At 36.9% G+C, this 16,626-nt stretch overlaps 1 protein-coding gene across 1 annotated transcript in view; it reads left to right on the top strand.

The window, feature by feature from the left end:
- ADGRV1 (adhesion G protein-coupled receptor V1) overlaps positions 1-16,626 on the top strand; it is a 524,493-nt gene that overhangs the window by 28,090 nt on the left and 479,777 nt on the right. The window contains exons 14-19 of the mRNA XM_004263660.2: positions 590-753; positions 2,063-2,186; positions 3,217-3,483; positions 13,668-13,794; positions 14,443-14,660; positions 15,177-15,920. Coding sequence (XP_004263708.1) covers positions 590-753; positions 2,063-2,186; positions 3,217-3,483; positions 13,668-13,794; positions 14,443-14,660; positions 15,177-15,920 — 1,644 coding nt within the window. The remainder of the gene's footprint in view (positions 1-589; positions 754-2,062; positions 2,187-3,216; positions 3,484-13,667; positions 13,795-14,442; positions 14,661-15,176; positions 15,921-16,626) is intronic.

Raw genomic sequence — 16,626 nt, 5'->3', positions numbered from 1 at the left:
TTGGTGTTTTAAAAAATCATATTTAAGATTGCTAGTTTTATTTCTTACATAGTATTGTGATGATGACTTCAGTTATATTTTGATTTCAATTAACCATATGTGGTAGAACTCAAACACTCAAAAGAATGAGTTGAGTCAAATAGGAAAAGCTTTAAGAGTTACTGCTAGGGAACTATTGCAGTGGCACAAAATGAGATGTATTGATAGGTTATTTTTAGAGCTGTGTCTGTCTGGGTAAGAAAATCACTTTTGAGTATGCAGCTTCCTCTAGCTGCCCTTAACAAATATCCTTATCGGACTTTGTGATAGGTGTACCTAATTAGTCACCATTCTGCTCCTTTTGCTGAATGACTTTTAAAATTGCAAACTGTGATAGAAAAGATCAAGTCCATTTATTTTATCAATTGTATACCTACAGAGGGAAGACTAGGTTAATTTATATATATACCTTGAGGCTGGGCTAAGGAAATAATTGGTTTTTATTAAAAAGAGGGCTTATTTTTACTTTTATTTGAACAATTTCTTCACTCATCATTTTAAAATTGTTTAATATATGCTCATATATGTTATACCCATTTGTATTTCACAGCTGTTTATGGTGTAATAAGAAATCGAGGCAACTTTGGTGATGTTAATGTATCATGGGTGGTTAGTCCAGACTTTACGCAAGATGTATTTCCTGTCCAAGGGACTATTTTCTTTGGAGATCAGGAATTTTCAAAAAATATCACCATTTACTCCCTTCCAGATGAGGTAAATGTTACACAAATAACTCTTTTTTTTGTTTAATAATTATTTTTTAAAATAATTAAACATCTGGTAATTTACTCTGTCATGAGAGTATGTGATAAAGCAGCAGTCCCCAACCTTTTTGGCACCAGGGACCGGTTTTGTGGAAGACAATTTTTCCCCTGATGGGGGTGGGGGTGGGCAGGGGGCGGGGGATGGTTCAGACGGTAATGTGAGCGATGGGGAGCGGCCGATGAAGCTTCACTTGCTCACCTGCCGCTCACCTCCTGCTGTGTGGCCCAGTTCCTAACAGGCTGCCGCGGCCCGGGGGTTGGGGACCCCTGTAAAGAACTCATGTGTGATAATGTTTGACTATAAGCCAAAATAGAAATATTATTTTTGGTTTCCCTGAAGGCATTTTTAACTCTTAGAACTGGTAGTCGCTGGTGACACTGCGTAGGTGCCAAATATCAGGGATTCATACTTGTGAGAGAGGTTAAGCACTTGGTTTGTACTTAGGCCCTTTGAGGATGAGGGCACCATCTACCAGGTATCCTATGATGCACTCTCAGAATCAGGACATTGGACCAGATGGATGGTGGATTCAGGATAATGCAGAGAAAGAAGTTAGTAACAATGGGGTGGACCTTTCTGAGGGACACTGTGCTTCGAATAGGTATGGAAACCTGTCTCCTTTCCTTCACACTTGTGCCTTGAGAGACAAAGTTCCAACAGTGTTCCATTTTAGGGTCTGGAGAAAACTGGCTTACATGGATGAGAAAGAGAAACAGTGTCCATCTGGGGAGCCATATAGGCTCAGAGATGTGGGGAGTCTCATCTTGTTAGGACAGGAGAATGAGGTCTTTGTGATGTACTTCGGTGAAACTTAAGTAAGGTTTGTAAGGGGCCTTTGAGAGCTAGCTGAGCTTTTGTTATGATTATGAATTCTGTTCTAAGTGTGTCACAAAGTTATTTTTCTGTTCCATTGTTTTTCCTTAAAAACTATATATATCCTATTTTCTTATAGAAATAACTTAAGCTATGTAGTATTTCTGTTTTTAACTTAACGTAAGGCATAATATCTCTATTTCCATTAAATTTTATAGTGAGTCAAAATAAAGTGACTGTTTGGATGAATGTACATTAAAATTTTGGGGGGTTCTGAGGCATACTTGAATAATTTAGAGTGGTTCTGCCTCAGAAGTAGAAACAAACATTAGTACCGTTATTAATAACGCTCTTTTTTAAAAAAGATAAAAATAATTTAGGAATATGTAGTGGAATTATTTATACGAATCACCTGACTAAAAGCATGTGTAACATTTTCCAAAAGATTCCAGAGGAAATGGAGGAATTTACCATTATCCTACTTAATGCCACTGGAGGAGCTAAAATAGGAAATAAAACTACTGCAACTCTGAGGATTAGAAGAAATGATGACCCCATTTATTTTGCAGGTGGTATTGCTTTCTTATTTGAGTGAGTTCACATCTTTCTTGAACAGTATAAAAAAACTTTTTTTCAATAATTGTTTTAAGTGAACATTTTCAATAAAGCACAATTGTTGCTTGTTTAAATAGGATTTCATAATTTGTTTGGATGATCATTATTCAAACTCTTTGACATTTTAACAAATACTTTTAAGGATCTTCTGAAGGAAAAAGAAAATAAAATAACTACTATTTTATTAGCTTTGTTCTCCTCCCACTTTTAAATTCCAAGGTATTTTCTTTCCATTGTGCAAAAATGAACACTCTTCCACATAACCTCTTCCAGTACACAGTGTAGCCAGTTCAGGGTCTGCGTATTGTACTTGATGAATGGTTACTTACTGTAATTACTATTACTTAAGGGACATATAAGTTAACGTATAAATTAAGGTCTCCCCATTTTTGCCACTTTAATGCTTTCTTTAGAAGTGTCTTTTCCACCTGAGATATCTTTTAGTTTTATTTGGTATCTAATCTATTGGTATCTAATTCTTTCTTAAATCATTTTTGCAAGATGTTCAATTTACAACTGTAGGACTCTTAAACCTCTTGAGTATTATTGATTTATATTTTAACCTTCAGTTAACATGTACTTAATGAGTTAGTCCTGTGTTCAGTCTTCTACTAACCCTGTAGAAGAAGTGGCAAAAATAAAACCTAAGATATCTGGGCCTATTCTCAAGGAACTTATGGTCTAAATTTGAAAATAAAGTGTATGAAACAGTAGTCAGAGGATTCCAGACAGTATGTAATTTACTGACAAATTGGGTGTTGAAGACAATGGATTCCATAGGAGTCAAGGCAAGAGGAAGGCCATTGACTAGAAGTAATCAGAGGAGACCTCATGTAGGCGTTGGGATCAGAGCTGAGTCTTTAAGTAAAGACACAGTGGAGTTCATTTCTTGTGGGGGGCAGGGAGAAACATATGTGATCTGAAAATATGGAGATGGAATCAGAAAAGCTCACACGTTTCTTCTTATCTTTATGAATATTTCAGAACCTCGTGTAGTGAGGGTTCGGGAAGGTGAGACTGCTGACTTTATAGTTCTCAGAAATGGATCTGTTGATGTTGCCTGCACCGTCCAATATGCTACCATGGATGGGAATGCTACCGCCAGAGAGGGGGACTTTGTTCCCATTGAAAAAGGAGAAATGCTTGTTTTTGCGGTTGGAAGTAGAGAGCAGAACATATCTGTATTCATTAATGAAGATGATATCCCAGAAACAGATGAGTTCTTTTATATAATCCTCTTTAATTCAACAGGTAAATAAATTACATTTATGGCATATCTGTTGTTTCAGTGCTTTTATGAGATGACATTAAGCATTTAACTGTCACCTGGGATTGTTCAAGAGCAAAATTGTTTATTTCATTGCTTTCTTGAGGGAAGGGCTGAGGAATATATGTGTTGAGACTTCGTGTACCTGGTATACTCTATGTCATTAGTCTTAATCTTTTTTCACAATATAGCACACATAGAAAATTATGTTATTATTATATGAGGAATAGAAATCTTTTAGCTAAAGCTACCCTAAGTCTTTTCTAGTCATCCAAGGGCTTAGGGCATCTGTAGTCTCTTCCCTCCTAGCAGGGTGCTGGGCATGGTGGTTGGGAAGCTGCATTCTGTGGGTGACTTGAGCCCAATTGGCTCTATAGCCACAATGCATGACAATTTGCAGGAGGGGAAATTCCTTCTTCTCCATGCTATAAATGAAGCAGGATGTTTTGTCCCCATTATATGGGTCCTGAGAATGTTTTGACCCCATCTTTAGTAAATTTAGAGGGATTATAGCTTCTTTTGGTATTTATTTTATTCTTTTAAGAGTACATAGAGTTATTTTTTTCCTTAATCTTCTAGATTAAGAAGATATGATACTCCATCACCCCTGAATACGCGAGTGTGTTTTTTCCTATATACTAGGACATTTTCCTACATAACCACAATATAGCCATTGAAATCAGGTTAACATTAATACAATTATTGCCTCAGACCCCATTCAGATTTCTCCAGTTTTCCCAACAATGTCCTTTCTAGCAAAAATGATCCTTTCCTAAATCATGCATTGCATTTAATTGCTGTGTCTCTTAATCTCTTCAGTCTGGAATAGAGTCTTTCCTTGACTTGCATGACCTTTATAATATAGAAGATTACAGGGCAGTTGTTTTGTTGAATGTCCTTCATTTTGGTTTGTTTGATGTTCCTCATGATTAGATTCAGGCTTTGCATCCTTGGCAGGAATTTCATAGTTGTAATTCTGTGTTCCCATTATATCTCTTCTGTTGGCACATGATTTTGTTTTGTCCCTTTACTGCCATGTTTACTTTGACCACAGTTTAGGTGGTGACTGCCAGGCTTCTCTACTGTACTTTTTGTTCCTTTGTAATTAATAGATATTTTGTGGGGGAAATAGTTTATGTAAATATCCTGTTACTCATCAAACTTCCAATTTTTTCATTGATATATTTATTAGTATGGACTCATGATTTCTGTTTAATGCAGTGGGTTATATTTCGCTATCATTTCTTTTTTAACATCTTTATTAGAGTATAATTGCTTTACAGTGTGTTAGTTTCCGCTTTATAACAAAGGGAATCAGCTATACATATACATGTATTCCCATATCTCCTCCCTCTTGCGTCTCCCACCCACCCTCCCTATCGCACCCATCTAGGTGGTCACAAAGCACCGAGCTGACCTCCCCGTGCTATGTGGCTGCTTACCATTAGCTATCTATTTCACATTTGGTAGTGTATATATGTCCATGCCACTCGCTCACTTAGTCCCAGCTTACCCTTCCCCCTCCCTGTGTCCTCAAGTCCATTCTCTATATCTGCGTCTTTATTCCTGTCTGCCCCTAGGTTCTTCAGAACCATTTTTTTTTTTTAAGATTCCATATGTATGTGTTAGCATACGGTATTTGTTTTTCTCTTTCTGACTTACTTCACTCTGTATGACAGACTCTAGGTCCATCCACGTCACTATAAATAACTCAATTTCGTTACTTTTTATGGCTGAGTAATATTCCATTGTCTATATGTGCCACATCATCTTTATCCATACATCTGTCAATGGGCACTTAGGTTGCTTCCATGTCCTGGCTATTGTAAATAGAGGTGCAATGAACATTGTGGTACATGACTCTTTTTGAAGTATGGTTTTCTCAGGGTATATGCCCAGTAGTGGGATTGCTGGGTCGTATGATAGTTCTATTTTTAGTTTTTTAAGGAACCACCATACTGTTCTCCATAGTGGCTGTATCAGTTTACATTCCCACCAACAGTGCAAGAGGGTTCCCTTTTCTCCACACCCTCTCCAGCATTTATTGTTTGTAGATTTTTTGATGATGGCCATTCTGACTGGTATGAGGTGATACATCATTGTAGTGTTGATTTGCATTTCCGTAATGATTAGTGATGTTGAGCATCCTGTCATGGTTCTTTGGCAATCTGTATATCTTCTTTGGAGAAATGTCTGTTTAGGTCTTCTACCCATTTTTGGATTGGGTTGTTTGTTTTTTTGATATTGAGCTGCATGAGCTGCTTGTATGTCTTGGAGATTAATCCTTTTTCAGTTGCTTCATTTGCAAATATTTTCTCCCATTCTGAGGGTTGTATTTTCGTCTTGTTTATGTTTTCCTTTGCTGTGTAAAAACTTTTAAGTTTCATTAGGTCCCATTTGTTTATTTTTGTTTTTATTTTCATTTCTCTAGGAGGTGGGTCAGAAAGGATCTTGTTGTGATTTAAGTCAGAGTGTTCTGCCTATGTTTTCCTCTAAGAGTTTGATAGTGTCTGGCTTTACACTTAGATCTTTCATCCATTTTGAGATTATTTTTGTGTATGATGTTAGGGAGTGTTCTAATTTCATTCTTTTACATGTAGCTGTCCATTTTTCCCAGCACCACTTATTGAAGAGGCTGTCTTTTCTCCATTGTATATTCTTGCCTCCTTTATCAAAAATAAGGTGACCATAGGTGTGTGGGTTTATCTCTGGGCTTTCTCTCCTTTTCCACTGATCTATATTTCTGTTTTTGTGCCAGTACCATACTGTCTTGATTACTGTAGCTTTGTAGTATAGTCCGAAGTCCAGGAGCCTGATTCCTCCAGCTCCGTTTTTCTTTCTCAAGATTGCTTTTGCTATTCGGGGTCTTTTGTGTTTCCATACAAATAGTGAAATTTTTTGTTCTAGTTCTGTGAAAAATGCCATTGGTAGTTTGATAGGGATTACCTTGAATCTGTAGATTGCTTTGGTAGTATATTCATTTTCACAATGTTGCTTCTTCCAATCCAAGAACATGGTATATCTCTCGATCTGTTTGTATCATCTTTAATTTCTTTTATCAGTGTCTTATAGTTTTCTGCATACAGGTCTTTTGTCTCCTTAGGTAGGTTTATTGCTAGGTATTTTATTCTTTTTGTTGCAGTAGTAAATGGGAGTGTTTCCTTAATTCCTCTTTCAGACTTTTCATCATCATTAGTGTATAGGAATGCAAGAGATTTCTGTGTATTAATTTTGTATCCTGCTACTTTACCAAATTCATTGATTAGCTCTAGTAGTTTTCTGGTAGCATCTTTAGGATTCTCTATGTATATTATCATGTCGTCTGCAAACAGTGACAGCTTTACTTCTTCTTTTCCGATGTGGATTCCTTTTATTTCTTTTTCTTCTCTGATTACTGTGGTTAAAACTTCCTAAACTATGTTGAATAATAGTGGTGAGAGTGGACAACCTTGTTTTGTTCCTGATCTTAGAGGAAATGCTTTCAGTGTTTCACCATTGAGAACGATGTTGGCTGTGGGTTTGTCATATATGGCCTTTATTATGTTGAGGTAAGTTCCCTCTGTGCCTACTTTCTGGAGGGTTTTTATCATAAATGGGTGTTGAATTTTGTCAAAAGCTTTTTCTGCATCTATTGAGATTATCATATGGTTTTTCTCCTTCAGTTGGTTAATATGGTGTATCACATTGATTGATTTGCGTATATTGAAGAATCCTTGCACTCCTGGGATAAACCCCACTTGATCATGGTGTATGATCCTTTTAATGTGCTGTTGGACTCTGCTAGTATTTTGTTGAGGATTTTTGCATCTGTGTTCATCAGTGATATTGACCTGTAGTTTTCTTTCTTTGTGATATCTTTGTCTGATTTTGGTATCAGGGTGATGGTGGCCTCATAGAATGAGTTTGGGACTGTTCCTCCCTCTGCTATATTTTGTAAGAGTTTGAGAAAGATAGGTGTTAGCTCTTCTCTAAATGTTTGATAGAATTTGCCTGTGAAACCATCAGGTTCTAAGCTTTTCTTTGCTGGAAGATTTTTAATCACAGTTTCAATTTCAGTGCTTGTGATTGGTCTCTTTATATTTTCTATTTCTTCCTGGTTCAGTTTCAGAAGATTGTGCTTTTCTAAAAATTTGTCCAGTTCTTCCAGGTTGTCCATTTTATTGGCATAGAGTTGCTTGTAATACTGTCTCATGATTCTTTGTATTTCTGCAGTGTCAGTTGTTACTTCTCCTTTTCATTTGTAATTCTATTGATTTGAGTCTTCTCCCTTTTTTTCTTGATGAGTCTGGCTCATGGTTTATTAATTTTGTTTATCTTCTCAAAGAATCAGCTTTTCGTTTTATTGATCTTTGCTATCATTTCCTTCATTTCTTTTTCATTTATTTCTGATCTGATCTTTATGATTTCTTTCCTTCTGCTAACGTTAGGGTTATTTTTTGTTCTTTTTTCTCTAATTGCTTTAGGTGTAAGGTTAGGTTGTTTTTTTGAGGTGTTTCTTGTTTCTTGAGGTAGGATTGTATTGGTATAAACTTCCCTATTAGAACTGCTTTTGCTGCATCCCATAGGTTTTGGGTCATCATGTTATAATTGTCATTTGTTTCTAGGTATTTTTTTTATTTCTTCAGTGATCTCTTGGTTATTTAATACTGTATTGTTTAGCGTCCATGTGTTTGTATTTTTTACAGATTTTTTCCTATAATTGATATCTAGTCTCATAGCATTGTGGTTGGAAAAGGTACTTGATACGATTTCAATTTTGTTAAATTTAGCAAGGCTTGATTTGTGACCCAATATATGATCTATCCTGGAATTTGTTCCATGAGCACTTGAGAAGAAAGTGTATTCTGTTGTTTTTTGGATGGAATGTCCTATAAATATCAGTTAAGTCCATCTCATTTAAAGTATCATTTAAAGCTTGTGTTTTCTTATGTATTTTCAATTTGGATGATGTGTCCTTTGGTGAAGGTGGGGTGTTGAAGTCCCCTACTATGATTGTGTTACTGTCAATTTCCCCTTTTATAGCTGTTAGCATTTGCCTTATGTATTGAGGTACTCCAGTGTTGGGTTCATAAATATTTACAACTGTTATATCTTCTTCTTGGATTGATCCCTTGATCATTATGTTGTGTCCTTCTTTGTCTCTTTTTGTAATAATCTTTAAGTCTGTTTTGTCTGATATGAGAATTGCTACTCAGCTTCCTTTTGATTTCCATTTGCATGGAATATCTTTTTCCATCCCCTCACTTTCAGTCTGTATGTGTCCCTAGGTCTGAAGTCGGTCTATTGTAGACAGCATATGTACGGGTCTTGTTTTTGTATCCAATCAGCCAGTCTATGTTTGGTTGGAGCATGTAATCCATTTACATTTAAGGTAGTTATCGATATGTATGTTCCTATTTCCATTTTCTTAATTATTTTTGGTTTGTTATTGTAGGTGTTTTCCTTCTCTTGTGTTTCCTGCCTAGAGAAGTTCCTTTAGCATTTGTTGTAAAGCTGGTTTGGTGGTGCTGAATTCTCTTAGCTTTTGCTTGTTTGTCTGTAAAAGTTTTAATTTCTCCTTTGAATCTGAATGAGATCCTTGCTGGGAAGAGTAATCTTGGTTATAGGTTTTTCCCTTTCATCACTTTAAATATGTCCTGCCACTCCCTTCTGGCTTGCAGAGTTTCTGCTGAAAGATCAGCTGTTAACCTTATGGGGATTCCCTTGTATGTTATTTGTTGTTTTTCCCTTGGTGCTTTTAATATTTTTTCTTTGTATTTGATTTTTGATAGTTTGATTAGTATGTGTCCTAGCATGTTTCTCCTTGGATTTATCCGTATGGGACTCTCTGCACTTCCTGGAGTTGATTATTTCCTTTCCCATATTAGGAAAGTTTTCAACTATAATGTCTTCAAATATTTTCTCAGTCCCTTTCTTTTTCTCTTCTTCTTCTGAGACCCCTATAATTCGAATGTTTGTGTATTTAATGTTGTCCCAGAGGCTCTGAGACTGTCCTCAGTTCTTTTCATTTTTTTTCTTTATTCTGCTCTGCAGTAGTTATTTCCACTCTTTTATCTTCCAGGTCACTTATCCATTCTTCTGCCTCAGTTATTCTGCTATTGATCCCATCTAGAGTATTTTTAATTTCATTTATTGTGTTGTTCATCATTGTGTGTTTCATCTTTAGTTCTTCTAAGTCCTTGTTAAATGTTTCTTGCATTTTGTCTATTCTATTTACAAGATTTTGGATCATCTTTACTATCATTATTCTGAATACTTTTTCAGGTAGACTGCCTATTTCCTCTTCATTTGTTAGGTCTGGTGGGTTTTTATCTTGCTCCTTCATCTGCTGTGTGTTTCTCTGTCTTCTCATTTTGCTTAACTTACTGTGTTTTGGGTCTCCTTTTCGTATGCTGCAGGTTTGTAGTTCCCGTTGTTTTTGGTGTCTGCCCCCAATGACTAAGGTTGGTTCTGTAGGTTGTGTAGGCTTCCTGGTGGAAGGGATTGGTGCCTGTTTTCTGGTAGATGAGGCTGGATCTTGTCTTTCTGGTGGGCAGGACTGCGTCCGGTGGTGTGTTTTGGGGTGTTTGTGACCTTATTATGATTTTAGGCAGCATCTCTGCTAATGGGTGGGGTTGTGTTCCTGTCTTGTTAGTTGTTTGGCATAGGGTGTCCAGCACTGTAGCTTGCTGTTCGTAGAGTGGAGCTGGGTCTTAGCGTTGAGATGGAGCTCTTTGGGAGAGCTTTTGCCGCTTGATATTACATGGAGCCGGGAGGTCGCTGGTGGACCAGTATCCTCAATTCGGCTCTCCCACCTCAGAGGCCCAGGTCTGACACCCAGCCGGAGCACCAAGACCCTGTCAGCCACACGTCTCAGAAGAAAAGGGAGAAAAAAAAGGAAGAAAGAAAAAATAAATAAAGTTATTAAAATTAAAAAATAAAAATAATAAATAAAAAAGTTATTAAAAATAAAAAAATTTAAAAAGTAATTTAAGAAAAAAAAAAGAAAGAAGAGAGCAGCCAAACCAAAAAACAAATCCACGAGTGATAACAAGCGCTAAGAACTATAGTAAGAAAAAAAAAGGACAGATGGAACCCTAGGACAAATGGTAAAAGCAAAGCTACACAGACAAAATCACACAAAGAAGCATACACATACACACTCACAAAAAGAGAAAAAGGAAAAAAAAGTACATATCTTTTGTGAAGTCTGAGGTCTTCTGCCAGCGTTCAGTAGGTGTTCTGTAGGAGTTGTTCCATATGTAGATGTATTTCTGATGTTTTTGTGGGGAAGAAGGTGATGTCCACATGATACTCCTCCGCCATCTTGAAGGTGTCTCAGGAAATTTATTGCAGATGACCTCATCATCTGAGGGGCCCACACGCCGCCAGGGTGACTACCTTTGCCTGCCGTCCAGTACCTTTCATGGTGACTGTGGCCGCCACCTCCAAGCAACTGACACTAACAACTAACTACTTGCCCTATTTCGCTATCATTATTTACTTTGATGGTCACATTGTCCCAGATTTGGCCAGTGGTAGCCTGTGCAAGATGACTTCTTTGTCTTTGTGACCTGTCGCTATTATTCTGTGAGCATTTTCTTACTTCCTGAAACAGCAAGCTATTCCAGACTCATCTTATACTTTTCCTGTCAAAACCCTGAAATCAGTCATTTTTTCAAGAAGCCCTGACTCCTCTTAGGGAGGAATGTTATTTATTTATTTTATTATTTTTATTTTTTGGCTGTGTTGGGTCTTTGTTGCTGCGTGGAGGCTTTCTCTAGTTGCGGTGAGCAGGGGCTACTCTTTGTTGCAGTGCAAGGGCTTCTCATTGCGGTGGCTTCTCTTGTTGCAGTGCATGGGCTCTAGGCGTGCCGGCCTTAGTAGTTGTGGCTCACGGGCTCTAGAGGAAAGGCTCAGTAGTTGTGGTGCACAGGCTCAGTAGTTGTGGCTCGCAGGCTCTAGAGCGCAGGCTCAGTAGTTGTGGTGCACGGGCTTAGTTGCTCCGCGGCATGTGGGATCTTCCCAGACCAGGGCTTGAACCCATGTACCCTGCATTGTTAGGTGGATTTTCAACCACTGCACCACCAGGGAAAGCCCAAGAATGTTATGTAGAAACCAGGACCTCTGCACTAGGTATGCTAATTATTATTGAGTTTATGGTCCTCCTAGGCCCTCTTACAGAGATAGAGAATATATGTATGTATGTATGAATTTATGTATATACACATGCACATTAACATCTGTAGTTCTGTACCCAACTGTATACATTGAAGACCATTAGTTCACCTAGGGTCTCCATTTCTATCCAATATCACAAGTTTCCTTCTCGTTTCATATTTATCCCTTCCTCCGCTGGTAATGAGCAATCCAACTCCGATTATCTTTAATATCAATATATTTACTTATTTGATTAATTCACCTTGTGTGTAACCACTTTCCCATTGCTTCGTTTACCTTCTTCCCACAATGAGTCTGCTTTTCTTACTGCAGTAGTATTCTAGCTTCCTGCTCTAGGCCAACCCCTTACCCTCATGTGGATGCCCTCCCACTCCACTCAGACTCCAACATCGAACCCCAAGCTTTTCTCTGTTGGAGATGCCTTCCTTACCCTGCGTGAGCTCTAACCTTGTGTTGGGTCACTGTGGTATCGTATCCCTAACTCACAGCGTGCCTGCATTGTGCTCTACCTCTTAGACTGAAATATTAAGAAAGAAGAAGAGGAAAAGAAAGAGATCACTTAATTTTTGTTTGTGCTGTGTTTATCATTCTCCCTATTCCTTTGTTTCTTTCTCTTTGTGTCTTTCTTCCTATTCCCCTTCCTCTCCATTATTTTCAATACCACCTATGACATGTTGCATAACAAATGCACATTATAGCAGAACCCTGCCAAAATTAGGCGTTCTTGTTTTTATTTGTTTTTGTTAGATTTTATGATATATTTTAAGTTATTTTATTACTCCATAATGTCAGGATTTTCTATACAGTGATTTACTGTCTGTTTTTATGTTCTTTTCCTCTTTCCATTTGTTAATCATCAAGTAAGGTTGAGTACAATTGTATATTTATATAAATTATTTTTAATGTGCTGGTTTGCCACGTATTTCTTTTTCTCTAATTTTAGTTTTAGGTGTTGTCCTCGTCTAATTTTCAAAGTTTTATTTGTATCAGTTCAGCGAACTTTGATAAATACCAATGACTGAGCATCTACCCTGCTAGGGGATGAAATTGATTGAGAAGCATTTGTACAAGGACTTAACAGTAATATTGTGTGTGTGTGTGTGTGTGTGTGTGTGTGTGTGTGTGTGCCTGAGTGTGTGTACGTGTCAGTGTGTGTGTGTATTAATATAAGGTGATAATCGCTATGCCAGATTGACAAAGTGTGAAGTGCTGTAGGAACACAGTGGAGGATGCACTTAACTTGGGAATTCAAGGAAGAATTCCCGGAAGAGTTGTTGCTTGAGCTGGGTCCTTAGGAGTGAAAAGAAGTGAATAAAGGTTGGGAAGACTTTTGCTCACAGAGGGAACAGCTCCAGTAAGAGGAAAAGCTATGGACCTCAGGGGGGTGATGAGAAGAGACCTAATTTATTGGCTGTAATGGTGCTAACATGCTGTGGAAACAATTGGAGTAGAAAGGAATCAAGTTCAACATCATAAAGATTGCTTTGTTCTACGTATGACCAGATCAGACTCTGATGCCTAAAGGTGGAGATCTAAAGGGAAATAATTGGGTTGCCCAAAAGGTTTGTTCAGGTTTTTCCATAAGATGTTTTGGAAAAACCCGAATGAACTTTTTGGTCAATCCAATATTTAAGCCAGTGATTCTAATTAATATATCTTATGGGGTAATACTTTGATTTTTATGAAATGAAAGAATCTACCTCAAAATGTTGAAATTTGATAAAGCTATGTTTTTAATTTCTAATTAAACTATTGAGGTGATATTCCTATTGCAAAGAAAAATATGTATGTTTTTCAGTAAAGTAGTTCTTCTGTAATTAAACATTTCTTCAGAGACAGGTCACATTAAACTTATTTAGCCATCTCTTTCATTTATTTATGACCTTCAATGAGGAAATTCTTCCTGGAATTTGAACCTTATTTTAAACTGTTTCTTAGTTTAAAAATACAAATTTAACAATAAGTCAAGTACTTTTTTGTTATTTTGACTTTTCCATTTTTAATTTAGGTGATACAGTAGTATATCAATTTGGAATAGCTACAGTGATAATTGAAGCTAATGATGACCCAAATGGTATTTTTTCCTTGGAGCCCATAGACAAAGCAGTAGAAGAAGGAAAGACTAATTCATTTTGGTAAGTATATTTGGACAGGGCAAATTCAAAATTGGTTAAAATAAAATAAAATCTTTATGTATGCAAAAATTTGAAACATTGTTAATCTTTCAAAATTAAAAAAATGGTTAAGAATGGAATAATTTCAAAGTTGGTAGTCTGAATGAATTGTAAACTTTGTTCATGTTGTTTCCACTTGTTAAAAAAACCCTGACACTTTAGATGGAAAGCAGAAAATACTCTCCCCACCCTCCTTTACCCCACTTCTGTTCCTCGTCAAGACTGAGAGACTTCAATTATTCAAGGTCTTCTGGAATTCTTCTTTTAAATGATATGTGACTACCCTCACCCTAGGCTTTGCTTTTGAAGAACTTTTGCCAATTCTCATCTAAATATTTTTCGATTGGATTTATCTTAGACTTTATCTTTCAGTTTGGACTTCGAAGATTATGAATTTTAAGACTGCTTCTTTTTATTATTTGAAGTTCTACTTCGTTCTTCCTTTTCCATGAGATTCTTCTTGGTTGCTCAGTAAGAACTGGCTGGCTGGTTTATATTAAACATGATAAATAGACAAAGTGTATTTCTGAGATAATACAGAAAGTTCTCAGTAGAGTTACTACTTATACATTTTTCATAAGAAATAATTTTCTTTAATTTGTTATACAGGATTTTGAGGCACCGAGGACACTTTGGCAATGTTTCTGTGGCTTGGCAGCTCTTTCAGAATGATTCTGCTTTGCAACCTGGACAAGAGTTCTACGAAACTTCAGGCACTGTTAACTTTATGGATGGAGAAGGAGCCAAACCAATAATTCTCCATGCTTTTCCAGACAAAATTCCTGAATTCAATGAGTTTTATATTTTAAAGCTTGTGAACATTTCAGGTGCTGTGTTTTCTCATCTCTTTTATTTTACCACCAAAATTTACTATTTTATGCTGGAATAATTAGAGCTGTATAGAAAATGCAGTTAAATGAAGTTTTATGGATGGAGACATATCCATCCTCAAACTTGTAAATAGATTTTTTTCCCACACCAAATAGAGTATCTCAAACAAAACATTAATGGTAGTTAGGAAGTACAGATTCATGGTAGCTTAAAGTTGGTCTTCATACCATAATTTAAATAATCAATTTTCCCATCACTTTTGGTTTTAAGCATGGGAATTAAACCTTTCTAGTTAGTATCTTCTTTTCAGGCTCAACTGGTTGTTAATGAAATACTGAACCAGAATACCCTTGAAAATGTGGTGAAGGCCATATGGTGACACTATTGTTCATTGATTAACAAGTAAATTACTTAATGAGAAGTTTGCTAAACAAATTCTTTTTGTCTTCATCTTGTACTAGAAAGTACTCCCAATTCTGGTTTTTCATTCCTTATAAATTATCTCATTACAGGTGGGTCCCCAGGTCCTGGGGGCCAACTAGCAGGAACCAACCTCCAGGTGACAGTAATGATTCCATTCAATGATGATCCCTTTGGAGTTTTTATCTTTGATCCAGAGTGCCTAGAGAGAGAAGTGGCAGAAGATGTCCTCTCAGAAGATGATATGTCTTATATCACCAACTTTACTGTTCTGAGGCAGCAGGGTGTCTTCTGTGATGTACGAGTAGGCTGGGAAATACTGTCTAGTGAGTTCACTGCTGGTTTGCCTCCAATGATAGATTTTTTGCTGGCTGGAATTTTTCCCAGCACTGTGCATTCACAACCGCACATGAGGCGTCACCATAGTGGAACAGATGCTTTGTACTTCAGTGGACTAGAGGGTGCATTTGGAACTGTTAATCCAAAATACCATCCCTCAAGGAACAACTCAATTGCCAACTTTACATTTTCAGCTTGGGTAATGCCCAATGCCAATACGAATGGATTTGTTATAGCAAAGGATGATGGTAACGGAAGCATCTACTATGGGGTAAAAATTCAAACAGATGAATCCCATGTGACACTTTCCCTTCATTACAAAACTCTGGGTTCCGATGCTACATATATTGCCAAGACGACAGTCATGAAATACTTAGAAGAAAATGTTTGGCTGCATCTTCTAATTATCCTCGATGATGGTATAATTGAATTCTACCTTGACGGAAATGCAATGCCCAGAGGAATCAAGAGTCTAAAAGGAGAAGCCATTACTGATGGTGAGTGTTATCTTTACAATTAGGACCCTGAATTTTGAGTTTTTAAAAATTTTGACTTCTTAAAAAGGCTAGTGGGTATTTAAAAATCTGCTCATGTATTATTGGTTTATTTTTTTAAATAAAGCTACACGTCTACCAAGACCATAAGTTCTGTGCTGAGGGTTGCAGAAATGAATCAGGCAGAGTCTCTGCCCTTAAAGTACCTGAAATAGGCTCTGGGAGAGAGGTGTGCAAACAGATCACTTCAACACATTGTAGGAAGAAAGAAAAAATTAATAAGGAAGAAAGAAAAAAATTTCTCTTGTGATAGTAGGAGGGATGGGTGTGATAATTCCAGGTAGAAAAGAGAACAAAGGTGTAGAAGTGTGAAGCAGAGTATTGTATCTGGAGAACTGCTGTCAGCTCAGTGTTCTGGAGGTAAAGGGTGGTGGAGATAAGGTTAAAGAGAAATTAAAAGAAAATCATATTGAACAATCCAGCAATTACAGGGGTTTATAGTATCAGGAGTTAAATTGATGAATTCTATGGTGTGCTTTAAAGAGAGAGAATCCTTATCTTTAAGCTGAATTATGTGCTGTTTCCTTGAGAAACACACTTGTGTGCATGTCTATGTACAAATATCAGTTATTTCTGTTATAATCACCAGTTCCCTCCCAGCCCCTCTATCCTACAATTTGATTCTGTTTTTTTATTTAGTAGGAAAGTA

Source organism: Orcinus orca, chromosome 3 (genome assembly GCF_937001465.1).
Source record: "Orcinus orca chromosome 3, mOrcOrc1.1, whole genome shotgun sequence".
Classification (NCBI taxonomy): Eukaryota; Metazoa; Chordata; class Mammalia; order Artiodactyla; family Delphinidae; genus Orcinus; species Orcinus orca.
Note: the sequence above shows the minus strand (reverse complement) of the source record. Positions and strands in the feature narration are given on the sequence as shown.